This window comes from Populus trichocarpa, chromosome 2 (assembly GCF_000002775.5).
Source record: "Populus trichocarpa isolate Nisqually-1 chromosome 2, P.trichocarpa_v4.1, whole genome shotgun sequence".
NCBI classification, from domain to species: domain Eukaryota; kingdom Viridiplantae; phylum Streptophyta; class Magnoliopsida; order Malpighiales; family Salicaceae; genus Populus; species Populus trichocarpa.
The window spans coordinates 13,443,196-13,463,723 of record NC_037286.2 but is presented as its reverse complement, the minus strand read 5'-3'; the positions used below and the strand labels follow the sequence as shown (position 1 = coordinate 13,463,723).

The following is a 20,528-nucleotide window of genomic DNA, read 5'->3' as shown; positions in this document are numbered from 1 at the left end:
CTGAAAGTTGTTTTTTAAAGTGTTTTTTATTTGAAAAATATATTAAAATAATATATTTTTTTTTATTTTTTAGAATTTATTTTTTGATATTAGAACATCAAAATGACCCAAAACACAAAATAAAAATCAAAGCTAAAAAGAAAAACTCAATTTTTCAAAAGCGAGGAAATGCCAAACACCACCCTAACTAGTTTAACATTAACTTGAATATAGTTTAATTTGCTTTCATGGTCAAGTCAAGTAGTATTAACTTGTAATCAAGTGGGATGAAAAAAATGCCACTAGTAAATTGCACTGATATTTACCAATGAAAAATAACATCATTGTTTTTTATGGTATTCGCAAACAAAACATTTTCATTAGTAAATACCGAGGGAATTACAGTTGAAAATCAATAAATGAAAAAAAAAATAGAAATACGTGTCAGTATTATAGATGGGATTATAAATGAAATAAAATTGTCGCTAATATCCATAGGTGAATCCATCAGTAATATTTAAGTTATAACTTGCCAGACAACCCCTCATTTCCCCTTCCTCCATTTCTTCTTCTTCTTCTTCTTCTTTTTCCAGAAAATAGCACCATTTCCTCTTTTATTTTGTCACAAATCAAGCTCTCATCATCACAAATTCAACCACTCAACACTTAGTTTATCAATATCCCCGTTATGGTTCAATTTTGTTTTAAGATTCACCATATCAAGTAAACAAAATTACATGTTTTCTGTTTTTTGTTGTAACCCATTTTTTTGTTAATTTTTTGGTATTTTTATGTAGTATAAGTAGTTTTATTATGTGTTTACTTGTTCTATAGCTTTTTCCTATAGAAATTTGTTGTATGAATGTATGATTTGTACATGTTAAAGTTTGTTTAAGATTTTGAAAAATTATACTTGTTTTTCATTTGATGAAATTGAGTTTTATAATTTCATAATTTGTAACTTACGTAGTTTATAATGAAATAAATAATGAGTTATTTAATGGGCAAATTTCATATTTTATCAATTTTATTATTAATTTAAAGATTTAGGTAAATTGGGAGGAATTTGATTTTTTTGTTGAAAATTGATAATTATTAAAGGGTACTATTAAAATAGATTGAATAATTTTGAATTCAACTAATGATAACTAATTATTTGGGTATCGATAATTTTTTTAGTTAACATTATTAATTAAAACATCTTGTCAACAATATTTTGTATAGATTTCATATAAGTAATGGATGACTGTTCTTGGATGTATCGAGTTTCACCTGAAAGGTTACGCTGGATGGATTATTGTAATGAAGTGGAGGGTTTTATTAATTATGTACTATCTAATTTGAGAAATATTAGTGGAGGCGATATTGAATGTCTATATAAAAGGTGTAAAAATAAAAAGTTTCTCAATCTAGATGTTATTACGATGCATCTTCTACAAAAAAGGTTTATGAAAAAATAATTGTGTTGGTTTACTCACAGAGAACCATATGTTCCTTACGATACCATGGTAAAAAAGATGATTGGGTCAACTTCTAGTTCTAGCAACGTACATGAAGTTGTAGATAATAATAGTAATCATTATAGAAGTATGATTATAGATGCAATGAGAATTAATCAGAGTTATGTAGGTGAATGTTTAATCGTAGATGAAGAACCAAATCCAAACATAGCTAGGTTTTATAAACTTTTGAAAGATTTTGATGAACCATTATGGAATGAGTGCACAAATCACAGTAAATTATTGGTTATTGCGCAAGTATTCATCATCAAGTCAGATCATGAGCTGATTGAGGATGGTTACAACAGAATCGTCGAATATGTGAAAAGCATTTTACCTGAAAGGAATAGGCTGAAAGAGAAATTTTATGATGTTGAATCCATGATGAAACCCTTTGTCCTATGATATTAGAAAACTGACATGTGTCTAAAATTTTACATGTTTTACTAATTTGAAAATGCAGATTTGACCGAGTGCAAAACTTGTGGGTATGCTCGGTATAAACCTAGAATTGGCAGGGGAATGACTTCTTTTGCACATAAAAAACTAATATACTTCACAATCACTCTTAGACTGCAAATGTTATTTATATCTTCAAAGATTGTTGAACACATGACATCATTTACATGATGCAGTAAATAGAGTCATGGTGCACCCTTCCAATGATAAAACCTGAAAGAAGTTTAATAAGGTGCATCTTTGATTTTTAATGGAATCATGAAACGTATGTTTTGAGTTATTTGTTGCACCATATTCTTTATTAGCCGGTGATACTCATGATTTACAACTTGTCACCAGGAATATATATGAGTAGGAAGTTCATATTTTTATCTATAATCATATTTGATCCTAATAGTCAATGTAGAAATATAGATGTTTGTCTTTGACTAATGATTGATGAGTTAACTAGTTGTGGTCATTTAGGACTTTGACGTATGATGTCTCGAGGGAACAAATTTTTTAGATGAAAGCAGTTTTGATATGGATTATCAATGATTTTCCTGTGTATGAGATGATTTCTGGTTAGAAAATGAATGAAAAATTAGCATGTCCATACTGTATGGAAAATAACAAGGTCTTCACCTTAACAAATAGTGGTAAAACATCTTTTTTTTATTGCCACCAGACTTCTTTTTTTGTATTGTCTTTTTGTTGAAACTCACATGTGAAATGAGGACCATCGAAAAGGGGTATAACAACTTATGGATAAACGAGCTTAGAAGTTTATGGTAAGTTTAAATTTGATGACTTGTTTTTTTTTATTAGAAAGCATATAACACCTGATTGCAGGAGAAATATTGGAGCGATTCTTTGACCCATCCAGAACTCGATCCGAATTTATGGTTGGAGGTTGGATCATCTGGTAGACTTGATAGAAATCAAGTTTATGGTATCTTCAACACTATGGATGAGGATATGTGGATGACTCTAGTGTATCGACCATTGGTTCCTCGCAATCAGGTTTGAGCCAATAATCTTTGGTTATGTAAGCAATTGTATGAGAACAAGTTAAAGCTTGAACGACTCGAGTTAATGTTGAGATGACCTAACTTAATTCCGAGACAACTAACCTGAGGGATAAAGTGAATGTCCTTGAGCAACTATTGTCAACCTTTAGCGGTACATGTGGTCTACCTCGTTGCCCTCCTGGTTCTGGTGATGAAGATCTGTCTCTGCCTCTGCCTTTTTCTCAAGTTTACGTCTATTAAATAAATTATATTCAATAATATTTTAAATTAATAATAAAAATCTAGTTTTCTATTTTAGTCTTATTCTTTTTTTTAATTTTTCCTTGTTTTGTTTATTTTATTTTATTTTAAAAAAAATTTAAATACAATGCTGGCAGAATTACTAACAAACTTTGAATCACATATGGAATGATCAATGACATAAATCCTTAAGAAAGTTCTAAAGAGTTGGAAAAAATTACAAAACTTTACCACTGACAATTACAGATGAAATTATCAATGGACTAAGTCCCTCAGAAAGTTCTAGAGAGTTAAAAAAATTTACAGAACTTGCCACTATTAGATGCAAATCTCTAATGGTTTAATTTCATCGATAATATGCTTATGATCATCGATGGAATTACCAACGGTTTATCCTATCAGTAATATGCCATAATAATCGAAGGAATTACTAACGGAATGAATGCCGATATTTTTTTTTGTTTGATGCTTTTTTTTCATCTGTAAATTCATCGATAATTATATTACAGATTAAATATTTTCCGACAACAATTTGCTATTTGTAATTCTGTCGGTATATTTTTTACAATATAATCAATGTTTAAATACTGATAGATTATTCCATCAATGCTAAGCAATATTCTGGCAGTATCAAGTGTTGTGATTAGCTCGTCTACGAATGCATGGCGTCATTTATCCTAGAACAACTTGATAATTAATTTGGTTTCAGAATCATTCCCATCCTAGCTGATTAAACCAAGTGAAGTTCTACAATAACTATACATGTACTTGTAATAAAAGAAGTTGAGATTTTTTTATCCAACAAAAAAAAAAGCTAAAATTATTAGTTGGTTTGGCTTTGCAATATATATATATATATATATATATATATATATATATATATATAGACACACACACACACACTCCCTTTGAATTGATTCAATCTATGCAATTTGCAAATAGCAATTATGGCCGGCATTATTTATTTATTTATTTTCGGTCAGAAAGTTTTGAGGCCACGTATCACAGAAGCTGGAAGCAAAATCGACTAGTATCCATAGTGTGACACCCCACAATTATATACTTGAAGACACAGGGAGGGAGATATAGGAAGATACCTAATTTTAGGTCCAGCGAAAAACAAAATTAATAAGCATATAGATCACACTTTAGGGCGCTTACACTAAACTTGAATGACATTTCATTTCTAATAATCTACGAATACAAAATAAGTTCAAACTTGAATGATTTTATATGTTCCGAACTTTTTAATTATTTGTTCCCCTCTGCTGAATTCTTAACTAATTTAATCGTGAAATAAAAGCATTAGTGTCATCCATGAGGGCATCTTTTTTCACAGCAATAGCCATTTGAAAAGCGACCTCAACTATCACATATAGGTTGGCTTGCTTAAAACATCATCTCTCTCCCCCTTTCTCTGCACAGACAGACACACAAGTGCATGACACATTGACAATCTACGTGTCAACTATTGCTTGCTTCTACTATTGGATCTTTTAAGGTCCCAAGTGCATGCAACATATCCCAGTTGCAGGGTCGACACGTCAAGAACACGAGTACATGTCACATTCAAAATCAACTTATGCTCCTTAATCTGGTGCTAGTATTGTTCATGCTCAGCAAAGGGCTAAAAGTTGCTGGAAATTTAAATAAGCAACATCTTGCAGCTTTTGATCTGGCTAGAGTTTATAGGTATCGCTAATGAAGCCGTCGATATGACAGATGTAATGTTGATGGTTTAATTTGTGTATTATTTTTTCTATAGCTTAATTAAATTTAATGATTCCAACCATTTGCGTGGAATTGATTGAAATTGGATTGAATTAAGCAACATATTGGTAAGCACCGAAAGTAAATCTTAATTAATCCATCACTCAAGTAACCTTTCAGTAGAGCCTATAGCTGATGAGGCCGAATAACCCCTGCAGGGATGTAGGCTTCCTCTCACAGCTTATTTGGATTGATATTTGGTACAAATTGAGCTTAAAATGCTGATGATCCTGCAAGGTAAGTCCCCTGGATCCTCTATAGCTAAGTTAGTGTGGGGATGATGGTCAACAAGATTAAAAAAGCTTAAAGAAAATTGTGTGTTGTGTTGGAGAGTGTGTTAGAAAAAAAAAAAAAGGTACAAGAAGATGAATAAGATTAGAATTGTTTACCCAAGGGTTCGTGCCTATATATATTATTCATGAATCTTATCAATTTGCACATTGACAAAAGTAAAATATCAATCCTCCTGCCCTTTTTTATTAGATATCGGGGTAATAGCCGTGGATAGCTATTGAAATTGGGTGTTAAGGTTATGTATATTGTCCACTTGACAAGGACAACATTTAAAGTTGTTTAGTGAATGTCAAGTGTCTTAGAATAGCTGAGTGGAAGGGGATTGGACGTGTGTGATGTGTGATAACTGGTAGTATGCTAGTGGTTTTGTTAATTCCTATGTTAGACATATATATAAAACTTCAAATTGGGTTGGTCTTTCCCGGCTGTGTCTTGGGCTTTATTTATAGTCTTGGTTTTCCCTATAAAATGAGTCCCCTGTTAGAATAAGGGATTTTCCTACAAGTAAGTTGATGAAATCGTGAAAACTTCAAACTAGGTTGGGCTCGCCATTGTTCTTCGTATGTGTGTTATGAATTCTTAACCCAACTTAGTGTTGAATTCAAGTTTTTTTACTTTTCACGATCCTTACAATTTCTGTTCTTTTTCCCAATCTAATCTGGTTGGTTGTTTGTTTTTTTCAAAGCCAACGAATCATTTAAGGCTGTGTTTGTTTCCTGAAAAGTGATTTTACTTTCCTATGTTTGTTTGTATTAGAAAAGTTGATCAACAGAAAACACTTTCCGGTCAACGAAAAACACTTTTCAGTCAAAGAAAATTTGGCTTGGTTTTCAGGAAAGTGTTTTCCTTTTATTTTGAGCGAAAAACGCTTTCTGAAAGTTGTGAAAAATTTAGAAATGTCATATTATTTGCTTATTATATCAAATTTGATTCTCAAACTTTTGATTGCTATATATATTTTATTTTGAATATTTGTTTTTCAATTTCATCCCTTAGAATTTATTTTTTATATTAATTTTGGTCCTTATTTTTATAATTGTTATTTGTTTTTCCCTTATCCTTTTTTAATTGAAATTTTTATCTATCAAATTTAGTCCTCATTTTTTTTATTGTTACTTATTTTATTTGAAATAGTTTATGAAATGTTAATTATTATTATTTTAATTTCTTCATCTTTCAATTTTTTTATATTTTAGATTTGATTTATATTGTTTTGATTATTATTTATTTTATTTGAGATAATTTATGAGATTATATTTTTTTTTTCAATTTCATTCTCATTCAACTTTTTAATTTTTAAGATTTGTTCCTTATTATTTTAATAAACTTGAAAAAAATAAAACATTAATAAGTTATTTTCCAGCTCATTTTCCATGACATTACCAAACACTGGAAAGTGTTTTCCAACTTATTTTTCATTACACTACCAAACATCAGAAAATAATTTACTTTCTCGGAATTCACTTTCCAAAAAAAAACTACTTTCCAGCAAACAAACGGAGTCAATTGTTTGTTCTCTTTCTCTGCTCTGTTTCAACCCATTCAATAGATTGTCCTTAACGAGTTCATGTGCTTTAGACCTTTTGTTCTTTTTTCCCTTATGGCTTTTTAAATAAGCCTTGTCATAACCCAATTTTTGAATAAATAATACAATGGATAAAAATATATTTGAGAATGGAGTTAAGACAATACAAAATTTGAAGTTTGAGGATGTAATTATTAAATTTGAGAGTCAATTGGTCAATAATGAAAGAATTAATAAGTTGGAGACTTTAATTAAAAATTTGAGTTAGTTTAATTAATAAATCAGGTGCTTAATTAAAGAATTAATGAGTTTGAGGACTTAATTAAACTTTGATTCAATTAATTAAAGGAATCAGGGATTTAATTGAAGAAATACCAAAGTTTGGAGTTGATTCAAGGAAGATTGCTAGAAAATTAAAGTTCAAGGACCAAATTGAATAGTCCAGAAACCCAGGACTGTTATGGCGCTATAACTCAGGGATTCAAATTGAATCTAATCCAAGGGCACAATTAGGAATTAATTATTACTGATTAAGATCCCAATTGTTGAGTTTAAAACGTTCAGGGATCAAAATGAAAATGTCCATTGCTGCCGAAACGTTGCCGTTACTGGTGGAACAATCGTGTTCATCTTCTCCATCCCGATTCAACAGGCTGGAAATCTGCAACGGATTCGATCCAATCGTGGATCACGTCTCTCGCCCATGATCTCGTTCGTGGCAAATAACAGTCCTGCAAAGGCAGGACTGGTTAAAGGAGGCAGCTTGGGAATCTCTATAAAAGGGGGAAGGATTTTGGAAGAAGAAAAAAACCAGAAAAACAGAGGAGAAACCAAGAAAACGCAAGCCACACACAGAGCAAAAACCCAGACCCAAATTCGAAAGGAGAAGCCAGCACCGTCCTCTGTTCTTCATCACAAGGACTGATTAGCAGACAGAGAAGGAGAAAAAGGCAGAGGAGAGTCACAGATCAGCCCTGCCATTGTCTTCGTCCCTGCAGAAAAAGAACAACAAAGAACCAAAGACTATTGACAACCGGCATCACCATTGTCTACTTTCCTTCATCTCAAAACCAGAGGAGACAGAACGCAATCAAAGAAAGAAGCAGAAGGAAAGAACACAAGCAGAGGAAAGTCACGGAGACCATTGCTACTGCCTTCGGCGTTGCTACTACCTTCGGCGTTTCCAGAACCAGGAGAGAAAGCAAAGGAAGACAGAAGGAAGGAACGAGGCGTTGCCTAACCAGTGCACTAATCACCCGCAGCTTCGTCTTCGTTGTCAAGCACACCAGAACAGGTAAGTTCATCCTTTCCCATTCTGTTGCCGTGAATTTTAATTAGCACATTGCACTGTTCAAGTGAATTTTAATTCACTTGAACACTTTGCCCAGCCGGGCCACTGGCTTGTGCCAGTGGCCGGGCCGGGCTGGCTGGGTCTAGCCCAGCCCATATGGGCTGGCCTGGGCCCAGCCCAAAAAAATAAAAAATAAAAAATAGAAAAATAAAAAATAAAAAAACAAAGATGTGTGTATGTATAAATAAAAAAATAAATATGAATTTGTTGTTTTTATTCATTGACGCCAGAGTCAGAATAAAAATACTGATTCAAATTTATTTTATTGTATTTTATTTAATTACATAAAAATAAAAAATATGCATGCAAAAGTAAAATAAAATAAAGTAAATTTATTGGTTTATTCACTGACGCCAGAGTCAGGAATAAAGATACTGATGTAAATTTTTATTTTATTGTATTTTACTTTTATTTAGTTACATAAAAAATGTGTATGCTTAAAAAATAAATTTATTTGATTTGTTTATTCACTGACGCGAGAGTCAGGAATAAAAAAACTGATTTAAATTTATTTTGTTTTTATAGCTACGTGATATTTACCAACGCCAGAGTTGGAAATATCCGTAGTTAAATATTCACTGACGCCAGAGTCAGGAATATTACACGCAAACCATCATAGCATAAACCAACAAAATGTTAGCAATTTATGACAAAACCAGCAATGCAGCCTGCCTCAGGCAGGACGTTTAAGGGTGATAATATCTTCCCTTTTGCGTAACCAGTCCCGTACCATAGAATCTATGTTGACCAGTTAGGGTTCCTAGTGACCATAATACTAGGTGGCGACTCCTTGAAACAAGACCATTCACCATTAAAGAACAGGATGCCAGAAATCCGTTCTTTCCAAAAATTTAATAATTTTTAAGGCCGCCGCGATGTCGGGTGCAACAGTAGTTACATAAAAAATGTGTATGCTTAAAAAATAAATTTATTTGATTTGTTTATTCACTAACGCGAGAGTCAGGAATAAAAAAAATTGATTTAAATTTATTTTGTTTTTATAGCTACGTGATATTTACCAACGCCAGAGTTGGAAATATCCGTAGTTAAATATTCACTGACGCCAGAGTCAGGAATATTACACGCAAACCATCATAGCATAAACCAACAAAATGTTAGCAATTTATGACAAAACCAGCAATGCAGCCTGCCTCAGGCAGGACGTTTAAGGGGTGATAATATCTTCCCTTTTGCGTAACCAGTCCCGTACCATAGAATCTCTGTTGACCAGTTAGGGTTCCTAGTGATCATAATACTAGGTGGCGACTCCTTGAAACAAGACCATTCACCATTAAAGAACAGGATGCCAGAAATCCGTTCTTTCCAAAAATTTAATAATTTTTAAGGCCGCCGCGATGTCGAGTGCGACAAGCCTTATTAATTGTCGTTGATCGAGAAGTTCTTGATTCAGTCCTGTTTGGTGGCTTGCATGGATGCTTAAGTTTTTTTCCTTTGATTCTTACTTGGCTTTTCCAGTTTTAACCCTTTTTCCATGTTTGCAAGGTTTGTTCTTCTTTCCTAGCTTTTGTCGCCTTCCTCTATCACCTCCTAAACTGTCGATGCAATTTCAGGTATGATCCTTCCTTTTGCGCTTTTGCTTTTTTGTTTAAACTTATTCTTTATTTTTTTTTCTACGAGCTCTTCCACTTTAGCTGTAACTATGCAACATTAGATTATTTTTCCAATGCCTTTTTTTTATCAGCATATCACTTCAATGTTGTTATCTTTCCCCGTCTAATTGATACTTCGCATTGCACTTTTCTTCTTCGATAACCCTTTTGTCCATACTATTCTGATTAGTTTTTTTGCTATTCTTATCTTTCTTGCTTGCTTATATTTTCCCTGCTATCTCTTTGCTGTACTTATCTGCATCTATTTTTTCTTTCCCTTCGAGCCTTGCATTCTATCAACCTACAATTGTTTTGGCAGCAAGGGCTTGCCTTTGATAGGAATGGTTCAATACACTGAATAAGAACATGTCACAGTAAAACATAACATTATTTGATTGGAATTTTATAGGTTATCTAGACCGCTAAATGTTTTTACCATGAAATATGAAAAATCTTAATAATATTCAGACTGTTTATCCCTATAAAGTTCATAGTTCTTAAGGTTTGTCTTATTTCTCATATTATAGCTCCAAATTGAAGGATAATCGACTAATTATATTAAAGTTAGGGTTTTGCTAATTAGTATAGGTAGACTGTCATTAGATTGTTTAAATTACTGTATTTAATGAATATTTAGTTCATCTTTGAATATCGATTGGGAGCTTTTCATCTCGACATCCGTTCATCGAAGAGCTGGGCAATAAATGGATGGCAGTTATATCTGCACTTTTATGGACAATCACAAACTACAATGACCTCTTTAACTTCCTTAATACCTCTCTTCTACATTTGCACTTTTTGTTGTGTATATTTTTGTTAAGTATATGTCTTTGTGACTTAACTTGCTTGGGCATTCCTGCTATTAATTAATTGTCATTATTGTCATTTAACATCGAGATTGCACATTGTTTACAAAGTTAGGTTTTGGATGTTTTGTGTGTTAACAAATTAAAGTGTAAATAATTAATGGAAAAGAGAAAAAATTAATTAAAGTATTAGTTTTAGTCAATTACATAGATAAAAATAAGAAGTTATAATTTGACGTGTTTCTTGAAAAAAAAAAGCGGGAGATTGAAAAGAAATAATATTGGAGTTGGAAGAGTAAAACTTAGCTTCCAAAAACTCCGTCTAGATAGGTGAAATTAATATATGATCATAAGATTAACAATTTCATTCCCAAAACAAAAGAAACAACTAGATATTTTTATATAAATAGAAGGATAATTTTAGGCACTCTCTTATTGCTATCTAATAGTAAAGTATATATTGTAGTTAAATCATGGATGCATTTTGAAATACATTTATTTATTTATTTAGGTCGTATAATTTTTTTTTTCTATAAAGACATTTTACATATATATCTTTTTCATAGACATTGATTAAATAAATTAAATGAGTTAATTTGTATAGACCAAAATTTTGTATGGCAATGCAATAAAAATTTAATTACTTTATATGGCAATATAATATAAAAGTAAAAAGAGTATGCCTTGGTTAACTGCCATGTGTCTTTCTATTCATCTTTTGCAGATGCAAATGATTTTTCAATGCAATGGAAGTATAGGCCCATATGCAAAACATGATTTGTGAATGTGTATATGCATAATGCAATTGTTGATTTTAATCCAAGAGATTGTGAAGCAACAAAATAAACAACTAAATTTATACTAGTAGATAGTTATAAGTAGTTTCTAAAATAAAAGATGATAATACATTGAAGATGGAGCCAAGTCTATATTGGTATGTGATGAAGTCGTGAAAAGGATTGAGTTTTCTATGGTTGGTCCTTAGGCTGATGGAGTGAATGGGCTTAAAAACTGGTTGATGAAGTGACAAGATGACTTTCATGAGATCTCTTACAAAAACAAGTTCTTTATCGGAATAAAAGACCCTTTGATGCTCAAGTTAATAAATATATGAGGAAATAAGTATGTTGAACAAGAGAATACTGTGGAGCAAGAGAAAAATACGTTGAAAAGGGAGCAGGAGCAGGGGGAAACAATGTGGCTTTATGGCCTTGTGTGGTATGCTCTGCTATTCATAATGGATTTCTATATTGTTGAATGAACTTGTCATGTTTTTCATTTACTTGGTGACTCAAGTGTTTATAAACATGTCAGCTTACCTTGGAGAGAGTGGTCTAATAATGAAGAATTATTTCTTTTCCTCGCTAGTCTGTTGGTTGTTATGCCTCGTTATATCATTGGTAAAAAGATTAGTGCTCATGAGTGATTGGCAAAAGAGATAGGTGCTCCTTGAGAGACATGTTGGTAAAAAGTAGAAAAACGAGTCTCTTTTCCTGCATTTTGGTTTTGTATATTTTAATGGAAGGTAGTTTGTTCAATATGTTTGCTTCTTGCCTTCCATTGTGAGGCTCTTTTTTTATTTTCACTTTGACAAACTTGTTTACCTTTGCGCGTCTCGGTAAGGCTTACCTTCAAACAAAACTGAAAACAGAACAGACTCCTAAAAAAACAAAGGCCTAGAACGGATTCGTCGAAAGCTCTCTTATCATTATCCTTCTCAGGAGATTATCTATTTTCATATTATCCTATTGAAAATCAGTCAATAAAAGTAGAAAATGTAATAAAAATGTGTGCATTAACCAATAAAAGGTGGCATTGTATTGACTTTCTTAGAACTTGTCGCTTTACATTATGGTAGGGTTTCAAGAAACCCCACCACCCTTTTCTCCCTTCCTCCTACCCTTTCCAACCAAATAACTTTATTTTTAGGCCATTTACCTTTAGTTACCTAACATGTTGATTTCCCCCTTTCAAGTTTTTTCAGTTTAACTACCAACTTTTTATACATAATTTTTTTTTTTTTCTCTACACTTTTTTGTTTACTCCTATTTACTTTTTGTTTTTTTAGCTTCTTTTATCTTTTCACTTTTAACATGTTTATTTTTCCTAGCCTTATTATCCCTTTCCCCTTCCCCTTTCTTTTAATTAACTTTTTTTTTTTCTAGTTTTGCAAAAAAAAATTTCATGCTTACGTTTAGTTTAATGTTTTTTTCTTGCCAAGAATTGGATCTTTTTTTTTTTCCAGTGCAAGCATGTCTAGTACGCACACCTATAATATTTGCTCTTTAATATTTTATGTCCTAAAATTGTTGTTTTTTAATCTAATAATATTTGTCAAACTACTCATTCCTTTTAGACACTAAATTGTTCTCTTCTATGAATTATAAACTATTGTATTTACAAACTTTAAAGTTGTATTCTACTATTAGGCTGATGTAGGGTTAGGTTTGGAGGTAACTACTTTTTTTTTTTTTTTGCATATTTTTAGTGTTTGATCAGTTTTTTTTTTTATTGTCAATTTATAAACTAATTGTATAAACTTGATGCTTTCTTTCTATGTTATTTCTGATATCTCTTCTTATTTTCCCATGTCTTTGTTATTTGTTCATGATTGAAGCATGCTCTTTTTTTTTTGTACTTTTTCATTTAAAGAGTGGCTAATTTTTGGCATGTCTTCTCCAATCACTACATATTTCTTATGCTTTAAGGATTGGCTATTTGTAACTTTTTTGTACTTTTATTTATGTGTTTTTATTTTTCCATCTTACAATTGTTTTTAGGAAAGTGTGTTGACTTTCTTTATTTCATGATTTCCGCCTCTTCAACCATTAAGCTAGATTAATCAATTTTAGGTCTCTGTTTTTTCCACTTACTTTTCCATCTTATTAGTTGTCTATTCACATGTATTCTTTTTCTATTTTTTGCTTTTTTATTTTTACCAGTTTATGTTAAGAATGCTCTTTGCTCAGTCATTACTAACGATTGTTGTTCTGGGGCCTTCATGTTAGGATTTAATTGTAGTTGCTTATGTTTTCTTGTTTCCTTTCTTTCTTTTTTTTCTCTATCGTCCTTTTGTTTACAACTACATTTATTGTTATTGCTTTGAATGTATTTTTTAATCTTTTTTTATTGTGCTCTTTATTATGTTCTTCTTTCATCAAGGTTGTCAATATTTTTTTGTATGATTCTACAGAAAAAAAATATAAATAGTTGTCAAAAAAAATATATAACAATAGGATGAGTGTTTCAAGTTCTTAAAATTTTATATTTAAATGTTCTTACAGTTGTAGTATAAAGAGTTAATGAGTATGATATTTTTATCGACCTGATTTTCTAAGTAGTTACATACAAGTAAGTGGTTGTATCTAGCATGATGTCATGATACTTTTGGATCATTTAAAATGGGCTAATGGTTTATGATGGGACTTGACTAAAAGTTAAACTAAAGAGATTTGTAGTTCCATTTATAAAAAGATGTAATGTATGTATTGCAAGATTTATAAGACAAGCTAAGTGGAGCCACCTAAAAGATTTTCTTACAAGTATTCTCTTCCCAGTTTTTGCTACTTCTTTTCTTAACTTTGTTTTCCTATTTTTGCTTAGAACACCCTTTGCTTAGTGTTTGCTGCCAGGTTTTTATCTTTAGGTCTCTAGCCTAGAAGTTCACTATCACAACTTGTTTTTGTTATTGTTATCCATTTCCTTTATTTTCTCTTCCTTTTGTTTTCAACGAGCATTATTATTACTATTTGGTATTTATTATGGCTCTTTTGTAGTTGTTTTTGCATTCCTTTGATTTGGACATTGATCTTTATTTTTTTTTAATTTGATACTCAAATTTATAATTTTTTGGTCCTATATTTTCCCATTCCCTCCGAGTTGTATGATATCATGTGTAGGGGTGTCATGAATTGTTTCAAAGGTTAAATGAAATGTCAATTTTATATTTAAGAATTTATAGTGGTCGTATAAAATCAAGATGGAGGAAAAAATTGATATTAAAAAAATAACAACCTTTTTTTTTCATTTTAAAAGGCACATAAATCTACACTTTAATCCTTTTATTTATTTATTTTACATTTGATCCTTTGATTTTTAGATTTTTTGTTTAGGTCTCAAACTTTCTTTATTTTATGTTCTAGTCATTAGATCTTGAGAGAAAAGAGAAAATGTTGTTAGAAAATCTTAAACAGAGAGAAAGCTCTCGGGTGGTCTGATTTTGATCCTCCATAACTCATTGAAGGTGATGTTAGAAAAGGTAATTTAAGGCTCATGAAGTTTTTTTAATTTTATTTTGAGTTTTCAAACCGATTAAAATGTGTTTTGTTGTAAGAAATGAGGTTATAGAGGTTTATGAGATTTTTTCATGTTTTTAGATGAAAAAAGTGTTGGGATCTAGGTTTTGGGGTCTAAAAACTTGGACTTCAATGTTTTGATCACTAGAGCCACCTTCAATTACCATAAAAAATGGTAGATGGATGACCCCTTGTCCACCTAATAAAAAAAAAGAGTTAGAGCAAACTCACGTCTTCCTTCCTCTAAGGTAAAAAAATAAAAACCAGGCTCAAACATGTTTAGGTTTTCATGTGGACTAGGCGCATTGATCCAACTCATGCGTGCTTGGCCTTTTCATTTTTTTTTAAATATCTTTTCATATTTTATAAGTAGATTATTTAAATATTTATTTAAATGGTGTTTATGTAATAGATTATTTTTAAATGAATTTATTTGAATGATGTTTAATAATTATCTAATTATGTCAATATTTTTCAAATAATATTTGCATTTTTTATGGTAATATTATCAATTGCTTTTTAAATAATTATATATGAACGTTATATGCATACTTTTCTAAATGCATATTTGCATTTTTTTATTCTTTTTTATTAAAACTTGCCTTTAAGATTGTGTTAAGTTTATGTTTAAAAAACATAACTTATGGTAAAAAACAATTAAGTAAAAAAAAAAAATAAGGAATGTAATAATAAGAGAAAGAGGTTTTAATTAAAGAGATATCTTTTTTATACTTATTTCAAATTGTTAAAAAATTTTGGATATTGGTTTTAATTGCTTACAATTTCTTTGTAATAAACAACATAGCTAAAGAAAGATATATTTTTTGTATTAAAAAAAATATTGATAACAAAAGAAGAATTTATGCTAACAATTATATTTATTCTACATAATTTAAATTATTACATTTGTGATGAAAATCTTTTTTTTTTTTTGCCATATAATTAAATATAAAAAATTCAAAGAGCACCACGTATTATGAGATTAAATACTTTCATGTGCATCTATTTTTTAGCTTCCCGTTTTAATTTTTGGTTAACATTGATATTTTTTTAAGATTTATTTGTTTATATAATTTTCACTTAAATATTTTATTAAATATATACTTCAACTTTCTAATTCTCAATTAAAATATTTTCATGCTGCTAGAAAATACGTTCACATTATCTACTCCTTCTTTTTAATTTTACGTTAAAATTTAACTTGGAATCGTACTTAATTGACCAAGCCAAATATCATAATCTTCCTGCAAACATCGATTCATCAAGGATCGAACCAATAGGTGCAAGCCCAAGTTTTATATGTCGAGGGTGGACGAACTGGTTAATTTGAATGTGCCTGCTAAAATTGACTGCAGATCATGAATCAAATTGAGGTTCCTTTTAAGAAAATAAAACTAAAGAAGAAGGTTAGCAGCTCCTTTTAGACGTATGCATATTGATTTACTTGCATATATATACCTGGTAGCATCCTGCTCTATTATGTATTCGTTATGCATGGCAGCAAAACAAGGACCCTTTCAGTGACAGCAGCATGCATATGTCAATTACGGGCCGCTAATTAATATCCAAATTAATTCATGTCTGGTTAGCTACGTCAGAAAAAGTCTTAATTTCTTCATGAGGAAGCTGAACCACATATCGTCCAAAGGGACATGAAGGCCAGTAATGTAGTTCTTGACGGAAACTTGCAGCCTAAAATAGGGGGTTTTGGGCTTGCAAAACTTTTTCCAGACAATGTTACACATCTTAGTACACGAGTGGCAGGAACAATGGAGGTATGTGCAGGTATAGTTTGCATTTTTCTTAACAAATAAAATTTTAATTTGTCAAGAAGTTATGTTGTTTTTAAAAATATTTTTTGAACTATGTTTTTTTTTTTTCATTTTTTTGTTATTTTGTTAAAATTAAAAAAAAAAACTCAAAAGATAAAAAATAAAGTTATGTTCAAATTTATTTTTAACTCTGTATCTATTTATTTTTAATATGTTATACATAGAAAAATTACTAATTACATTCATTTCATCAAAATTTGAATTTGAAGTCAAACTAATATATAGAAATTAAAAAATTAATTTTTCTTGAAGTTTAGTCGAATCTATTATCGTCAGATGTTTGGTGTTTTCAAATCCAAAAGAGAGTAGTTGATACAATTTATCAAAAAAGATTTGTTCGCATGATTGCGTTCGTCTGCAATATGGGTTGTTAGTCTGGATATACTACTCTATTGTATTGTAACAGGAATTGAACAAAAGAAAGAAATATTCCATTTTCTTTAAAAGTACCACGACAAAAAACAATACACTTAAGCATAGGTTATGCAAGAAATGATTCTCAAAAAAAAAAAAAAAAAAAAAAGAGGTCTGTACTGTGGATTAAAGTAATTAATCAAGCTTTAAATAAAGAGGGGAAACAAGGAGTCTTGTTCCATGTTTTAAGATGAAACCCTAAGATTTCCCTGGCTTTTTCCTTGGTCTTTAAATTGCATCCACTTTCTATCACCAAGCAAATCTTTGTCACTCCACCCACCTCCATAAATTCTTGTGCAACCTCACCTCTACTGATACAAAATCTTAAAACGGATGACAACAAACTTATTGATTTATCATCTCCAACATGGGAAACCTTCAAAATCTTCGATGATACAACTGCTATGCCTGCTGGATGTGCCAAAAAGGCAGCCCGCCCTTCTGCTTTCTGGCACAGTTTTTCTAGCACGGCTAACATCAGCTCGCACACATGCCTCTCATTGTCCTCAGCTAGCAATTCGATCAGGATCGGAATGAGTCCTCCCTCAATAGCTTTCTCTTTATTCTTCCCATATGACAAAACTTCCATCAAAGTAGCCAAGACTGTCAGGCTTCCATGTTTTGAAATTTGGTCCTTCAATATCTCCGTGATGCTCTCAAAGAACTCAACTCTAAGTCCTTCCTTGTAAATTCCATCAACCACTTCAAATATGGACTTCAGAAGAAGAGCAGCTTGAATTCTAATCTGTAGATTGCTCAAATACTGTGTTATAATTAAACAAAGTGATTCGATTAACAGGCCATTTTCATTTTGTGAAACCATCTTTAATGTCTCATCGGATGGCCTTAAAAGACACAGAGAAGACACAGCTTCATTGATAATTTCTGGCGTGTCATTACCAGTAATCTGTGGAACCCCTGGTACTAACTCAGTTTTGACTACAAGAGATGCTACTAGAGAAAATAAGCTATCATCTCTGATGCAAGTAATCCTGCTACTATCACCACGATTCTCCTGGATTAATGACTTGATCTTTCTAAGAGATTTTACCTGCAAATGGGGTTGCTTAATCTCTTCAAGAAGGACTTTCATCAAGGCATCTTGATTATTAGGCTCCGGCTCCACAAACTTTGTTGTTGATGATGATGCGTGCTGCAAGTGCCATGATTGGATCAAGCGAAGAAGATTAGAATTTGGAGTGAGACGGAAATCAGAAAGGGGTTGTTTTGTAACAGGACAAATGATTTTCTTATAAGAGAAAAGCCATTTCTGAATGCTCTCTCGGTCAAAGGTCATGCCTGTGGATATAGTAACAGGATCTTTCATGACCTGAAGAGATATTGGGCAGATAAAAAATGATGGCGCTTGATGCTCAAAACCATCCATTCTTTGAATTTCTTGTTCCTCTCTTTGCATACTAAGCTAGCTAAGATCAAGATTGAAGAACAAGGAGAGTACGTGCCAAAAATGATAGTAAATAGCAAGGGAGAGAGAGGGAGAGATGATTGATCAGTAAGTGGGCTGTTCACATCGTTGACATTTGAACAGTCAAAAGAAGGCGCTGCATACAGGTAGATTGGAAAACATAAATTAAGGAAAAGGAGGACTGAGAGATTCCACAGAGACAAGATCACACAGCTCTCGTGTGCGTTCAATGGATCTCTATTGATCACAGGATCTATATCCTTTTTGATCATGAGGAGCATTGACTATGATCTTCATTTACCATATATAAGCTCGATCGGGCTTCATTCTTGTCGTTGACTTTTGATTTTTTAAGCAAAATGCTTTTAATTACATGCATATAACTTGCAGAATTACTTAACCCAAATGGAGACTATTGAATTCGTCTCCATATAAATGTTATCTTAACACAAGATGATGCCGACCAAACTGCTCTCCTCCACCCAACACTAGGATTATTTAAATTATTTTTTTATTTAAGAAACATTTGCGAAATTTATTATTTTCTTGAAAAGAGTTGATGTTTCTTTTTATTATTTCTTAACATTTAAAAAATAATATTTGATACTTATCTTCCAATTTAGTCTAATTGGATTTAGTTGACTAAAATACAAAAGTCGCTAGCTATAAGGGTTCTAGGGATTTTTTTTTAATCAAAATAAAATATTTTTAATTGCTTCGCCACTTTTGGATCTAAAAACGGGGTGTTTTACGGCAAACACTAATTAATGGAGCCTCAAACTTGGTTATCAAATCTATAGAATATTTCAAATTCATGGTAAATTTGCGAAGCAATTAATATTCTAAGAAAATAATTAATTTTTTTAATCTTGAACTCTAAACTATAAATAATTCTTGAAAATAATTAATTGTAAAAGTTTTTTATTATTTTGCTTTCAAGATTGGAACAAAAAAAGAGCACGCCATTCCATATAAATATAGGTGCCTTGTAAGTGACTATGACCTCTCTCGTTAAGAAATTAATAAATTCAAAAACATATATAGAAAACATCTCTTGTCACGTGTCGGTCGTATGATTTGTCATGATAATCAAATATAGAAAACTGTTTAATGATGTAATAATAATCAAATTCATTTATTAAAATATTTAAAACAATGTTAAACATTACACCTACTAGCCTGATAAACATAAAAAAGGATTATATTTAAATATTTAATAGTTGAAATTTAGAATAACACCGCTTAAGAATAACAATCGTTAATTTTTTATAATGAAATTGAAAGGATACTTTTTGTATCACGTTATGATCATAAGAAAGATTCTAATTTCTTTTTTTTTCAAAATAAAAGAAATAAAAAGAGAAAATAATTCAGTTTTTAATATAATTTATGTGGGTAGTTGTTTTGATCAAAACAATTTAAAATATATTGTTTGGTATTTTCACTATCAAAGTTCATATCAGCTAGTCTGATGAAACACAAAAATTAAATAACACTGCGTGTGTGAAGAAAGAGATAATAAAATTTAAAATAATAAATATAAAAATTCAACTAACAATCAAACCAATTTAGTTCATTCCCTATTTCTATGTGCCTAGGCCAAAAATTTACACAAAGAAGGAATGGCATGATTTCTTTCTAATTTTTCACAATTCTAACTTATCTCAATCCTTTTTTAAGTCCAAATATACATGCAATTCAAAATTAAATTCATCCTTTCAAACATCCGAACATACAAAAATCTAGGTTCCATAACACAAACATCCATACTCAAGTTTAAGAATATATTAGAACTTTGTTCAAACACGAGAGTAGAGTATTTTACCTCTTAATAACACTAATTCAAGGTAAACTTTCCAAGGAAAAACTCATTTTCTCTTCACTCTTCACTTTCTCTCCCTAGCTCCAAAATTCTCCACTTTCAGGCACCAAAACTCTACTGAAACTTGGAACCCTTTGTTTTAATCCTCCTAAACCTTCTATGGTACCCTTAATCCTAACTTTTTAATTGTTTTTGA

At 31.1% G+C, this 20,528-nt stretch overlaps 2 protein-coding genes across 2 annotated transcripts in view; one reads left to right on the top strand and one right to left on the bottom strand.

The window, feature by feature from the left end:
• LOC7457409 (pyridoxine/pyridoxamine 5'-phosphate oxidase 2) overlaps positions 1–20,528 on the top strand; it is an 82,590-nt gene that overhangs the window by 5,049 nt on the left and 57,013 nt on the right. The window lies entirely within an intron of this gene.
• On the bottom strand, positions 17,080–18,755 carry LOC7497269 (E3 ubiquitin-protein ligase PUB22-like). Its single transcript, XM_052450548.1, has one exon. It carries the CDS (start codon positions 18,499–18,501, stop codon positions 17,224–17,226), a length of 1,278 nt encoding a protein of 425 aa, XP_052306508.1. The 5' UTR covers positions 18,502–18,755; the 3' UTR covers positions 17,080–17,223.

Excerpts from the sequence above, each read along its gene's own strand:
- LOC7497269 (XM_052450548.1), bottom strand. The coding sequence starts at position 18,501 with ATGCAAAGAGAGGAACAAGAAATTCAAAGAATGGATGGTTTTGAGCAT.